The 15,987-nt window shown below is 30.9% G+C and overlaps 1 protein-coding gene across 1 annotated transcript in view; it reads left to right on the plus strand.

Moving 5' to 3' along the window:
* LOC119683197 (reversion-inducing cysteine-rich protein with Kazal motifs-like) overlaps positions 1-15,987 on the plus strand; it is a 52,161-nt gene that overhangs the window by 35,379 nt on the left and 795 nt on the right. Inside the window, exons 3-8 of the mRNA XM_038096828.1 lie at positions 9,660-9,780; positions 12,824-13,041; positions 13,381-13,528; positions 13,646-14,854; positions 14,957-15,223; positions 15,330-15,979. Coding sequence (XP_037952756.1) covers positions 9,660-9,780; positions 12,824-13,041; positions 13,381-13,528; positions 13,646-14,854; positions 14,957-15,223; positions 15,330-15,979 — 2,613 coding nt within the window. The remainder of the gene's footprint in view (positions 1-9,659; positions 9,781-12,823; positions 13,042-13,380; positions 13,529-13,645; positions 14,855-14,956; positions 15,224-15,329; positions 15,980-15,987) is intronic.

Raw genomic sequence — 15,987 nt, forward strand, 5'->3', positions numbered from 1 at the left:
TTGCTTAAATGTTATGCTACTAAGAATTTAATGTCACCTACAAATAAATTGTGTGGACTTGAATTTATTGCAATTTTTTCAAAACAAGTTAACATAGTTGCAGGTGTTAATTTGGTACAATTTTAATGATTGAAATTTAATTATTTACTGTCGATAAACAAGTTGATAAAGAATTAATAGCCATATTTTACTAAATTATTCAAACGAAATGACTAGTTGCAGTAGGTAGTAGTTAACCTACAACTGTACATGAATGTATTATCATTATGAAATGTTAATAGTTAATTATTAAAATTATAATGAAATGAAAACAGATTAAAAATTCATGTATAGATATATTTTAATTATCTGACTAGTATTTATAATGACATACTTTACAAAATATTAATATAAGATATGTAAATCAAAATATTTATGAAATAAATAATGAAAAGTAGTACAATGCAAACTCCTGAAAGGACTAGTAATTCTGTTCGACAAAGAAAACTTTCCTCTTAAAATATTGTAAGTAAATATACTTATTCAACTTTATATTAAATTAGAATTTCAATTTCAATCTAAATTTCAATTTATGAATCCTATCTTCGTAGTGCTTTTCCTGTAAGTCTACAAAATATTTCTATATGTTAATTACATATTCACTCTTATTCTGAATACTTCTAGGGAACAAGTCTGCCTATTCCATCGCTATTTGTTGGAGAGACAATTTTGTGCAAAATAGTGAAAAAAAAACTCCCATTCCTATTTGATTCAGAATAAGGAAATTGGGAATAGGAAACAAAACTCCCATTCCCATATGATTCAGAATAGGGGAACTGGAAAAAGAGAAAAAACTTCCATTCCCATGTGATTCAGAATAGGCATGATGAAAATTAATATCAACACAATATAGTTCTTAGAGATGTAAGAAGGATCAAAAGAAAAAAAACCACGAAAGCAAACTATGGTTAATGGAAAGGGAAAGGTATTTTAAATTAATGATTTTAGCAATGGGTTTATGAACTGTTCGAAGTTGTGATAAAAAATAAATATTTTTTGAAATCTAATCGAGCCTTTTTGCACCAATATTTGAATTCAGTTGGTCCAAAAATCTGCAATAAATATTTAAGTTTATTAATTTAGAAACAAACTTCACTTCTTGTTTAGTTAATAAACACATTATTTTAAAACCGAAGAGCCGGGTTCATACCATTCCAAAGCTATATGCTCTTCTAACACCATAGGTATATAACAATTATATGACACTTATTTTATGACTTGTGTGATGGAACTTCTTCATTCGAACGAGTCTTTTCGGTTGAAGAACGAGTCTTTACAGTTGAAGAACTGCATCCTGAATAAACATATATATTTTTATTTATTCTTACCATAATTTATAACAAAAAATATTTGACATTAGAAAATATGGATATAAGAAGTTATGTGCATTCTCAACAGATTAAAAATCCTTCATTGACATCTTAAACTTTTTGCTAATCAGAAATGAAAAGATGCTCATATCCACATATTTATAAAAATGAAAATTTTCAAAATTTTGTTTATAATTTTGTGTATGATTTTAAAAATGCAACAAAATGTTTGTTTTAATAAGAAAAATTCAAGAGAGATAAGATTAATTGACCACATTATTACCATGTTGAATCATTGGTAAACTAAATAAATTGAATTGAAACTATAGAGACGAAACAAATTGGAAAATATCATTACCCTTGGTTTTAACTACTAGTATTTTCACACTCGTCGAGTCCAAAATTTTAAAAACTCGTCGAAACTACCTAAATCTAAACTAATTCAAGTATTAGAATCGATACCCGAATACGTGTAACTACACAAGAAATAACGGCGATAAAGCAAATAGAAACACTCAAATGAAGTCTACATTTAACAGTAGACATAAATGGATGAATAATGACTATAGTGAATAATATAAAAAATAATTAGCATAATAAATATTGTTAATTGAATTATAATATTATAATTTACAACTAAATTTTCATTTGAAGAAAAAATAAATTTAATGGAAATAATACAGAATTTTAATTAAATGCGTAGGTGATATATTAAATTGTCACGTATTAATAATTGTTGGGCCTTATAATATTTGTTTAAATATATCAAAAATAATAATATTAATGAAATAAATTTATACTACTATATTAGAACTGTATACGTATAGTTAAAATAATAAAATATTAAAAATATTTTAATTGAATTTTGTTTTTATTATAAGTATGTGCACGTAATACAGAACATATCATAATTTTCATGTAAACAAATTTAATAGCGAAGTTTCGAACAGTAGTGAACTACAACAACAAATTTTTTTTAATATCTTAATTATTTGAATTTTTGGCTAGCCATACAGCTATTTCGAATGTTACCAAATACCCATCATCAGTGGTCTTGAAATTATTTCTTATATATAATTATTCGTAAATAAATTTTTGGGACTGTAAGTACGAGGGGTTCAACTTCTATCCCTCCAATATTATAGTTTCTATTACCTAAAATAGTCACAACCAAAATAACTGACATTAAAATGCAATGTAGATTTATTAATAATTTATTAAAACAGAAGAATTTATTTGATAAAAAATCAAATGATAAAACCAAACATTTTTTTCATTCCCAAAATAATTTACACAAATTACGAAAAAAAAACCAAACTTGAAATATTTAAAAATTATTTAAATAATTTGGACCCTAATATTTTATAATACAGCATCACCTTTTCGTATGTGATCACATAAATTTCGACCAAATTTGCACCGCTTATCACCACGAAATTATCAATAACTGCTTTTTGAGTTAAAAATTCACCAAAGCCAGTCTTAATCAACTGGTATAGTTGCATTTTTTATCAATAAAATATTTATGAAATATTTATAAAATATTTAGATACAACAATTTATCAATAAATTAAAATTTTATTAATTGAAATATTTGTTTTTGATTAGCGACACTCTTAAGAAATTAATAAGAAATATCATTCATTTCAAATTAGATAAATTTAATTTAAATATTTTTTAAAATTTGATTTAATAAGTTCAATATAATTATATGATTTATATAAGCTTATTAACACTTTGCAATTACATAATTATCATAAAATCTTGGAATATACCATATAACTAAATATTAACCTACACATGAGCTCGTTTTTTAGTACCAATTTATTTTGATGGCACTTAAGCCATACATACATTTATATTATAAAATATTAACTGTTAAATAGTATACCATAAATGGATCTCCCCGAAGAAACTGAATATTAGCTATACTTGGCTCCGAAGAAACTGAATATTAGTTACACTTGGCTGTAGATGTAAGTTCTATTCTCTGTAATTGTCTGGTTTTGATCTGGACCAAGAGAAAAATACATTACCAGGAACTTCTATTCTGGTATAGTATACCGAAATCCCGAACAAGAGCTATATTTCTGTAAATTTCTATTTTATTATATTTATACTAATATCAATAGATTTACAAATATAATCAGTTTTGCTCGTTAAACACATTAACACACAGACATATATAAGTATCACACACCTCATTATAGAAGTATACCTTAAAAGTAGTTTTTTATTTCAAGTTGTTCTGACTAATTCCATGTCTCCAAAATAAGAAAAAACGCATGTACTGACATTACAGATAAGCTACCAGGTAATAATTTTGATCTCATGCTTATTATTGCTTTTGTAAAATGTTAAATTTGATACAGACCAGTACAGACTGCTCTCTACTCCATTAGCCAAGTTCTGAAAAACAGAGCACATCAAAAACATTGACTTTTTGATTTACGAATCATTCATAGGATTGTAAAAATACTATGGCTGGATTATATTACGATTTCAACTAAGACAAAACTATGGTCGGGAGCCTTAGTATGAAAAATCTCAAATACAACTAAGCATCTCTAAATTTTAGACGAATATAAACAATCACTAAATAAGTTGGGAATATATATTTTTATTTAGAATTCTACGCAGTGACACCTTTATACTGAAAGACCAATAGAAGTAAACTGTGGTGAACGAGAACATTTATAGATCTAGTCAGGTGTTATAAAACCTTTGAAAGAAATATTGTCACCCATAATTTCTTCACAAATGTAAAATCAGCTAAGGCATCGAACTCTTGGAATATGTCACAAGTGTGATCAAAAACAGAAGGTTTCTCTTAAGGAATATGCAGTTCGATATAAAAAGTTATGTTATAAGCTAAAACATGCTAAGGAGCTATATATACTAAGCTATATACAATTAAAGCTCATAATGTAATTTATTACGTGCTGCAATAGAATTTTTGCTTAAATAAAATTTTTTAGTAACATACCATTGCTTAATTAAAGAAGTTTCGATAAATTTGTTAAATTTTTTGAATTCATGTAGAATGAATGAGCTTTATCATTAAAAACAATTTTCTTTCATAATTTTTTTTTGCCTTATCCCTATACAAAATGTATAAAAACAGCTATAGCTATGGGTTGTAAAGTAGTGGTTCCAAACCAGAGGTCTGCGATATATTAAAAATGGTTCCTGAAACAAATTTAACAGGCATAGATACATAGCTTGTAATTTGTCTACTGAGACCTCACTTATTAGAAAATAAGCACAAAAATAATATAATATACCTATTATAAATAATTATATATCCAAATAATTATATGTTATACCTATTTTATAGACTATATAATATACTTATACAATTATACAATTCATTATACGATATACCAGACATGCATAAAGCATATTAAAACAATCATAAAGTATATTATTCTTAAACTTTGTGGTCCCTACTAAAAACAAAAATATCCTAGTGATCCTTGGTCAAAAAAAGTTAGGAACCACTGCTGTAAAGGCTAACTGATTATAGATTAAATAAGAAATCAACCTCATATGTTATGAGAGGAGAAAGATATGTTTGTAAAATTTAACATATATTTGAAACAAAATGTGTAAAGATGTCTCTAAAATTTGAATCTATACGGTTTCTGGAGCAAAAATTATTGCAGGCAATTCAGGTAATTTTTATGAACCAAATGTGCCTCACCCACTGGACGAGAATTAATTATAACGACAACCAAATCTTCTCTATTACATTAAATTTATCAATAATTTTTGGCATGCAGATGATCTAACTGAAAATTTAAGAACACCTATTTATGTGACTGCTAACTGTAACCATAATTTATCATTTTTAGTGCATAAGTGAGAAATTAAAATGGTGATATCAGATGTAGGCTCTCACAATAAAAAATTTGTTCAAATTCGTAAGTATAAATTCCTTTATCTACAAAATGTATATATCATTTTATATATTTTTCCATAAATATTTAGCTTTCTGAAAAAAGTAATATACTGCGAATTATACACATACATTGTGACCGAAAAGCTTCCGGAAATTTTAAATAAAACGCAAAATTCTTAATCTTCATCAATATTTATTTTATCTCCTTCAAAATATGCTCCATTAGAAGCGATACACAAATGCCAACGTTTCTTCCAATCATCAAAACATTTTTTATAGGCGCTTTCCGGTATGGCTTTGAGTTCCCTCTGCGAATTCTGTTTTACGTCTTCTATGGATTCAAAACGCGTTCCTCTGAGTGGTAATTTGAGTTTGGGAAACAGGAAAAAGTCACACGGTGCAAGATCAGGTGAATACGGTGGCTGTTCGATGGTATTTATTGAATGTTTGGCCTTAAAATCGTTGATAATGTTGGCTCGGTGCGAGGGAGCATTATCGTCATGAAAAATCCATGAATTATCCTTCCACAATTGAGGCCGTAGCGCAGTCTCACGACCGATGCCTAGCTCTCGTGCTATCTCTCTAACACTCACATGAGGATTTTGGAACACGATTTCCTTTGCCTTTTCAATGTTTTCGTCGGTGGTAGAGGTCGAAGGTCGTCCAGAACGCGGCATGTCTTCGACGGTCGTACGACCGTCCTGAAAGGCTTTGTACCACTCATAAACTTGAGTTTTCGATAAAACTGATTCCCCATAAGCCTTTTGTAGCATTCGCAACGATTCTGCACACGAAATTTCGTTCGAAACACAAAATTTGATGCAAACTCTTTGTTCAATATTTTTTTCCATTGTTTTTTTCGCAACGCACTACTGAGGTGAACTGGTTTCAACAGCTGCCGTAAACGAACTGTCTGACAGATCGCGCTCATTTTTGGCATAGTAATTAAGGAAAGTGCTGCCAAACTACATAAACTTAAAATATCGAAAAATATACAGCGCGCGAATTTTAAATGAGAACCTCCGAAAACTTTTCGGTCACAATGTAGTTCATACTTTCAATTAAGCTATTGGTAATGACATGCAGACTTGAGCCCACTCGCAATTAAGCTGGATTCACATCTTCTCGAATTCGTGTAGATTTCCGTATTTCATAAAAATAAGCCATTCAATGGAACATACATAAGTATATGCAAAGTATTAGTGACATTTTTAAATATACACTTGTATTGTATTTCACAGCTTAACCTGTCTTTAGAAATTAAATCCTTACGCTGCATCTCCTCCAAGTCATGTGCACTCGTCTCCTCCAAGACATGTGCACGTATGAAGTAAAGTATCTGTGAAACATTTTGTGAGCCATGAAGAATCTGCTTAGGACCACCGTGAAAAGCTCAACGCTTTCAATAACATAACAAGTAAGGCTTTAAACATACTCGTAATAAGAAGACCAGTTAAAGGCGTTATGCCATAACAAAATCTGCCTCAGCTTGGCATCCTTGGTTGGCTGGATATTTTGTTTTTTTGCTGATTTTTGTTAAGAAATTAATTGCCTGTGCGCCACATGCGTGTGACAGATACATTTTCTTCATCGTGTTAAGCGGTTCAGGCATTGTTGTTTATTTTTGTTATTTTTCAAAAACAAAAATGGATTTGGTAAATAATTTTATTACAAAAATAAAATAAAGAAAAAATCACATTTCTATATTCATACATATAATAAGCTTAAAATGATGACAATAAAAATAAAATAAAATAAAATAAAATAAAATAATATTCTGATAAACATCTTTGAAGAATTGTAGCTGTTTGCGAATTTCTTCAGAATTTTCGAATTTTTTTAAGTCCATTGAGAATTTATTGAATTCTTCTCGAATAAACTGGAATTATCGTCACATTGTAGTGATAAATTAGACAATCTAAATTCTTGCAATTATCGATATTATTCAAATGCGATTTTTATCTTTTTTTCTCAGTAATGATAACAATTCATACACAGTGACAACTTTCATTTTACTAGTAAACATAAAATTAAATATACATTGTTTTGAAAAAAAATATCATTAAATTATAATCTATAGTTTCTTTTATAGATAGAAAATTTCTACAGATACCAATGTAACAATTTTTCATTAAAATTTACCATAAAATTATAATTTATTAATAAAGAATAAATTAACAACAACAAATATATGATGTATTATGATGTATGTTATGATGTATATTATTTTCGAACTTTAAGTTCATCTATTATTTATATATACCTAAGATAACTAACAAATGATTTAGCACAAAAACCAATAAATTGCAAACTGAAAACTTATTTAAAAAATATCTTAACAACGACTAATATAAAATACAACAAACCAGATGGCTAAAAGAAAGACATACAAGTATACAAAAATTATTGCGGTATAAATATCAGATCGAATTCCTTTGTGAAAAAATTTGGAAAGGAGGCTACGCACTAGTTTACAAAGTCAGATAGTGTTCATTCGACCCGCATCATAATTCAAAACTATAGTTGCAAAAAGGAGAATGTCTTTTATAGATCTCGAAAAAAATGTTTAACAGAGAGTCAATGAATCCTTAGAGTTCTGTAAAATCGAGAGACACACCATTAAAACCATAAATTGATTGATAGATTTCTCAATCCTTTATACTTTTAAATTACCCTCTCGCTAAAGTACAGAATATCTTAGTTCAAATTATTTAACGTTGGGAAGTCAGCCGTCACTTCGTTGTTTTGATGTCCATGTCCCGATACCCATCTCAAACTCGTAATTGTTATATAGCTACTATTGATGAGCAATACATAGTTGCCGAGTATACCTAAATAAATTCTGACAGTATTTAAAGTCAGTATTGTCACTTTTTTATTATTATTAAATAATAGGCTATAATTGCTGTGAATGCAGATTTTTATATCGTTTCTGCTAAGGTTAAGGATAGCGTCAACTTTGATGTGTTCAGGATCAGTGAATCTTCTTGACTGCCGCATGCCTGTTTGATCTCTCCAGTGTTCAAGTAGATTTTCTTTCTCCCATTCACATAATAGGTTATTTGTGAAGCTACTTGTTACCCCGCAGAAAAGCTTTGGATCAATTAAAGGAGTACGTACAGCCTTCTTTGCTAGGGGGTTCTATTTTATTGCCCTCATACCCTTCATGTCCCGGTACCAACATAAGAGTAACATAGTTCCTCGATGCTAAGGTAATAAGAAGTTGAAAGCATTCCCAGACCAACTTTGTTTGAAATGTAGAGTTTGCTAAAGATTTTAGAGCTGCTTGGATCTTTACCATCTTTATGATATCAACATGGTCAACATATTTTCATTTACATTCACAAAGATCCAAAGGTTTTGTTAATGTGAAATAATAGATAGATAGATAGATAGATAGATAAATAGATAGATAGATAGATAGATAGATAGATAGATAGATAGATAGATAGATAGATAGATAGATAGATAGATAGATAGATAGATAGATAGATAGATAGATAGATAGATAGATAGATAGATAGATAGATAGATAGATAGATAGATAGATAGATAGATAGATAGATAGATAGATAGATAGATAGATAGATAGATAGATAGATAGATAGATAGATAGATAGATAGATAGATAGATAGATAGATAGATAGATAGATAGATAGATAGATAGATAGATAGATAGATAGATAGATAGATAGATAGATAGATAGATAGATAGATAGATAGATAGATAGATAGATAGATAGATAGATAGATAGATAGATAGATAGATAGATAGATAGATAGGTATATAGGTATATAGATACCACAGATAGATACATAAATAGATACAGTTATTAATAATTAAAATGGCTTTATGCCATTAATATCCTGAATTAAACTAAATTGTTTTCGCTATTTAAAATAATTGCTAGTATTTTCAAATTAATCATCTAACAAATTTAAATTAAATTCTGAAGTTGGAATAATAATTAAAAATTATTTTAAAAAAAAAGTCGTCTCCATCTCCTCCTAACTGTGAAAAGTATAGCCTTCTCAACATGATGTTGGCTATTTATTTAAAATGTCATTGCTCAGGCCAGAAACGCACCTCCCGTAGGGATTTTAGCATTTTGATTGCAAACTAGTTCAATTGCGAATTGTTTGTCTGCACGCATGCGCAACTCGTTGAAAAGTTGCTCCTAATGTGGAGCCGCTACTCAGTCAAGCAATGCGTAAGTGCCTGCGTGATATGGAATATGCAACGTGCGTTGATTACTTTTTCTACTTTTCAATATAAAATAGGCACTTCATGTGTCATTAATCAATGTTTACATTTTATGCAAATGTCATAGAAGATAATTTATTACGCATTTTTGTTTAGATATGCTTTTATTATAATTTTTTAAACTTTCATATAATTTATTTGCAGCTCTCACTGGTAAATCTGGCTACAACAGACACAACAGGACGTTCCATACGTTTGGAGTTAAGAAAATATTGTGCTCCAGGTCAGTTCGAGTTTTGGACCTGTATGAATCGAACACTGGAAGGTATAGTTTTTATACTTATATTTTTATATAACAAAAATCTTGTCCAAATGTTTTTCTCACAGTATTTCCATATTATTAATTCCTTGACTAAAAACGAAACTTATCTTTTAAATTTATCTTCATAAATTACTTTTCAAATAACAATTGGGATTCATTTACCGGTGATGATTTTACAAGGGCAGCTTAACTATTTGGCAACAACTTACACATGTATAGATCTAGAGATCCCTAATGATCATTGCAAGAATAAACACTTAACTATAACACAATAGGCCAATTAGACCTAAGTGAATCCACTAGGGATCGCCGGTATAACCTAACAATTAACTGATATTATTATACTTCGGTATAAAACATGCTTTAATATACCATATATACCATTATATAAATAAAAACTTATAATTTTCAATGCTCTAAGGTAAAGATTTTAGTAACAAGAAATTACATTGAAATCAAAATTTTAATTGCCTGAATTTTATTTATAAATAAAACAAAACGTAATTGCTTTTCAATCTTATCAACATAAAATCACCATCAAATCAAAATCCTCCACTGCACTCATTTAAATTTATAAATTCAATAATAAAAGTATTTAAAAAGTTTCTTTTGAAGTGCATATCCATCCAACTCATTGATCTATTTTTTAGTTTCTTTTCGGTTTTCCAAGTACTTCATTTGATATCGACATAATTTTGCCAAGTGCTTTAAATGCAAAATAGTGATTTAAATACGCACTCAGTCATATGAGCCAACATGTGGCCATGCATTGGCAGCATTCCAGTTGAGGCGTACTAGCACTACGTCAACTTCAACCATTCTGAATAAACTCTGTATGCCTAATAATTATCACATTCGTGTACTTAAAACATAAAAGAACGATAAGAAAAAAATCTATCTTCAATGGCATGGAATATCGTTGCGTTTAAATATTTTACGTACAAAGTCGTTGACACATCATCCACTTTATAGGAAATACCAAGAACAAAGTGCCATTACACAGACTCAAAGAAAGATCAAAGAGTTTAAATGCTCTGATTTATATGAGACTAGAAATATTATTTTTGGCGGATTTGAATTATTTACTAGACAGTTTATAATTAAATTATAATGAACTCTTTATAAAATATTATCAAATGTATAATTAATATTATACTAAATAAAATTTAAGGAACTTATGTTTATAATTATTTTGATGATTATATTGAACGAAACATAAACATAAATATTGATCCACTTAAAGTCCAAATTCTGTCCAAGCCTTTTTCGATACGAGCACCTAGCTTTCTTCTCTGGAATTCTATTTTTTGATTGTTTTACTTTCAAATCAAGCACAATCTAAAAATCACATAAGAATTATTAAAGAAAAGCTTTGCAACAGTAGAACTGTTTTAGAGTGGGATCATAGACTCAAAGCACTATGTATTAAAATTACCACACTGTTATCATTGTACAAATTTCCCATATAAACTACAAATTACTTCTAACTTTTACAACTTCATAATGGCCATGCGTCCATATTTTGCCTAATATCAGTTTATTACTCTATATAGGCTGTATCTCGATTACAATGCTTTACTTTTACTTTAACAATTTATTTTTATTATATAAATAAGTCCAATTTAAAAAAAATGATTTCGGAAGAATTTTATTAATAGTTAGATTTAAACATAATAGTACTATGAAGCGGAGCACTGCGATTATAGTTGATCTTTTGTGCTTCAACAGACCCTAAACGAACAGAAAACATTTCGCCTTCCTAATGAAAGTCAGAATGTCAGCTGTTGAGGACCTCTTAATGCCAGAAGGGGAAAGCAGTTTTCGATCCAATGACCTTCTCCTAGCCCACATCAAGGCTGGGCACTCACAGAGAATGTGAATGGAAGTCTCGTCTACTTCTAAGCAGAGTTGACAATCTGTCTCTTAGGACAGACCCGTTTTGTTAAAGTGATAACGCAATCCCTGGTGACTCATTAAATATTCTACCAGCAACTTCAACACTGTTCTGCTGAAGAAGGATACCTTACCATAACTGTAGGGATGAACCAACTCTTTAGTAAGGTAGCTCTATGTTGCGTATAGAGCGGATAACTACAAGTGTTAACTATTGTTAAACCGTGGAAACTCTTTTCCAAATTTTTTCTTTTACACTATTTTATGTAGAGTTTTCTAAATATAAACTTTATTTATACTTTTGATTATATTAGTTTTTAAAAAATTAAATGCGTAAACCGTTGTATGTTTAAACAAAACTGGCAGTGCTATGAAACGTTATCCTGTTGTTCAAAAGAGTTACATATCTGCAGCAGGAGTAGTTTAAAAAATAAGGACTCATCTGGAACGAAATACGCTTACAATAAAAATTAAAGGTTGAAGGTTGTGGCGAATGTCTACCAAAGATTTTAATGAAAGATAATAGATATTTCGACGATGTGACGATGTTCTTAAGAAAGCCATTTTCTCTGAATGATTAAAAAGTTCACAAGCATTTTTTTTTATTTCAATCAAATTTAATTTCAAAGCAATTATGTATTGAACAATAACAGTTCAACCCGGTCACACTGTATTGAGATTCTTCTTGAATATTTTTGTGGCACGTGGTAATAAGAGAGAAGTAATAAGAGATCTACAGAGTAGATCATTCAAATGATCACAGACACTATTGAGTAAAAGTTCTTTAGACACTACCTCACCTTTGATCAAGAAAAGAAGAATGAAATTTTATAGAGGGTTAAAAAAAATGGAAGGAACCGCATACTTAATATTTAATTGTATCTGTTGAACTAATTATAATATTATAAATATTTATTTGATAATACAATAAACCAACTTCCAAAATGCCATTAAAATATTTAAATCTCTTATATTGCAACTATAAATGAAAATTATTAATGAAAATTGGAATCACCGATTAAAGTAAATAAATCGAATTAATTGGTAAATTCACTTAAGTTTTGAACATTTTATTAAAGTATTTAAGTTTTATTCTGCTAACGTTTAATTAACTTCCTCATATATATTTTTATTCTTTAATTTGCATGTGTAGCTGTTGCTCGTGGCGCACAATGGTCTGGACGTCGTTGCTGTGCATTAGGCCTATCGCCACATTGTCGCAATGCCTGCGCCACATCAGGCTCAATCGATGAACTGATCAGTGCCGCCAAATGCCGACAAAGTGATGAACAACACATGTTCGCTTGTTTCGAACGCCAAGAGGCAGGCGATCGATGCTGCGGGAATGCGCGCACCTCCGAGTGTTTGCAGGTACATTTAATTTATTTTAAATACTATAAGCAAATTTGTCTACTGTCAAAAGTAATTAAAAAAATTAAAAAAAGGTGTGGCCTATTTGGCAAAAAAAATTATACTAAACAGTTAGAAAAATGAATGAGAAATGAGGAGGAGCTTAAAATAGCTTACGCAGATAGGTCAGATGGTTTGGATTAAAAAATGTAAAAATAAAAGCAAATTAAATTAGAAACTAAACAATCATATCGGTATTTCAATAAAATACAAAAAACTGTAGAAAATAATATATAATATAAAAATAAATACACACACAAACATATATAATATATAAAAATGTATATAACATGTTTCCAGGCCTGCCGAGAAATCTTTGAACCGTACTCCCCAAATAAACGCAAACATCGGCATCACATCGAGGAAATGTGTGACGATCGAAATAGTGATGTGTTGCAGTGCGTGCGAAATGTCACAGACATGACGCCAATGACAAATTCCCATCAATGTAAGTGTGCGATCAAATTACGCCTACGAATTCTCTAAAGGTTAATTAGAAAAATTTGACCTGAAAATGTTTCTGTCCCATTTTCTCCATATAATTCTCTGTTTTTAATTTCTATAGATCTACACTGCTGTGACTATTCGGAAGTTGAAAGTTGCCGACACACCTGCCGTGATGTTTTAAACACAACCGAGAGTAAAGACATAATTATTGGGGAATTACAAAATGGTGGCTGTGGCATGCCATTACCGCATTTACCACTATGGAAATGTTTCTTGACAGCACATTCACCAACTCCCACGTACACTGCAATAAATAAAATATCACAAATCAATCAAATTGGCATCGATTCAGCCAAATTACATTGCTGTGATAAAGCAACCACGCCCAAATGCAAACGTTTATGCTCAAAGACATACTCAACGGACTGGACCACATCCAGTAGTGTATTTGAAAACTCATGTCTGTTACAACCGAATGAATTGGAATTGCGTCAATGCATAGATGAAGTGGATGAGCCATGCGAATTGGGCTGTGATGGTCTCAGTTTTTGCACTAATTTTAACAATCGCCCAACAGAGTTATTTCGGAGCTGCAATGCAGAAGCAGATGCGGCGGCACGTTCCGATCTAAAAATGTGGCAACAAAGAGGTTTTGTTAGCTTACCAGGTGTGCATCTACCTATTAGAAATATGACACGTTGTGCACCACAAAAGTGGCAAGCAATCGCATGTGCCTTGCAGATTAAACCTTGCACGCGTACTGGATATAATCACATCTGTCGCGAAGATTGCAATGAGATTTTAAATGAGTGCATGGATTGGATAAAAATGAATTCAACACTTAATACAGAATTAATCTGTGCACGTTTAAATCCTGCCAAAGATGGACCTTGTATATCATTAAAACCTTACTTGGAAGAAAGTGATGCACCCAAAGATACAGGTGGTCATCATAGACTTACACAACCCTGTAGAGGACATCCTTGTAACGCGAGTGAAGTTTGTTTGTCGCAACGGAATGAAAGGAATGCCTTTACGTGTATATCCGGCTGTAGTTTAGGGGAGGCTTCTAATTATCTAGTGCCATTTGGTGCTTATGTGCGTATTCCCGTTTCTAACATAGGACGCTCTGGTTCTTTTAAAGTTTGTCGTTGTGGTGCTAAAGGTCAAATAGAACATTGTCAACCTTTGCCAAACTTTTCCTATGAAAACTGCGTATTGGGAGAGAAAGTTATTAAGCATGCTGAATCGTTTTATTTAGAATGTAATTTATGTAGCTGCTTTGCCGGAGAAATCACGTGTACGAAGAAGCAATGCAGATTTCCAGGTTAGTTACTTTAGTAAAGTTATTTTACTTTAATAGATTCTCATTAGCGGATTCTTTATCACTTCTTGAACTACACATAATAATTGTCGTTTTGCTATTCAGCTTACACTGATATATCTTATACAAGTCTACCATGCAATTGTCCCACACATCATGTACCTGTTTGCGGACGCAATGGCAATACCTACCATTCAGCTTGTATTGCCAAATGTCTCGGACTTAAAGATAGTGATTTTGAATATGGCGCTTGTTCTTCTTGGAATCCCTGCCAGAAGGGCAGTTATAGCTGTGCAGCAGGAATGCAATGCTTGGAACAACGCAATATATGCCTATCTTCCATGCATAGGCCATGCTTACAATACAAATGTGGTGAGTAAGATTATTGTAAATGATTTTGATTTTGTAATTGACGTTTTTACTTTTATAAATATATATATACCATATGAAACTATATAACTCTAATTTCTTTAAACAGTGAATCAAACTTCCAATTGTTCCAACATGGGCCAACCAGTTTGCGATACAAAAGGTGACACATATGCTTCCGCCTGCGATCTACTGAATGCAAAAGCACAACTCTCATACTGGGGCTCTTGTTTTCGAAGTTGTTCTACAAAGGGACCCGTGTGTGGCATCAATGGAGTGACATACGCTCATGAATGTGCTGCTTGGGCTGATTATATAGTTATCGATTATCGTAGCCGCTGTAGAGAAATTGGCCTACTGACACATGACATGGGTAGACGTTGTCGTACAATCAAATGCCCAAATCCACCTTCACCTTATTGTAAAGGAATTGTGCCACCAGGTGCGTGTTGTCCAATATGCGCCGGTGCATTTCGTGTCATCTACTCACGTAAACAAATTGATCGTGCCTTGTATGCTTTACGCGGACAAAGTAGAGAACTTCTGACTTTGCATAGTATACTAAGGGAAGTAGACAATTTAGTACAAGTAACAGAGTGCCAACTCACAGGCTACTTAACTATGGAAGTGGGTATTTTTATAGCTATACTACCGCGTACCAATAGTCCAACACGAATACAAATTGAGGCATGCACTCGTGAAGCAGAGAAGATTTCTGCACTCATTGAAACACAGTCTCATAAAATTACAACAAATCTAGTGCTTTC

The sequence above is a fragment of the Teleopsis dalmanni genome, chromosome 1 (assembly GCF_002237135.1).
Source record: "Teleopsis dalmanni isolate 2A chromosome 1, ASM223713v2, whole genome shotgun sequence".
Lineage (NCBI taxonomy): Eukaryota > Metazoa > Arthropoda > Insecta > Diptera > Diopsidae > Teleopsis > Teleopsis dalmanni.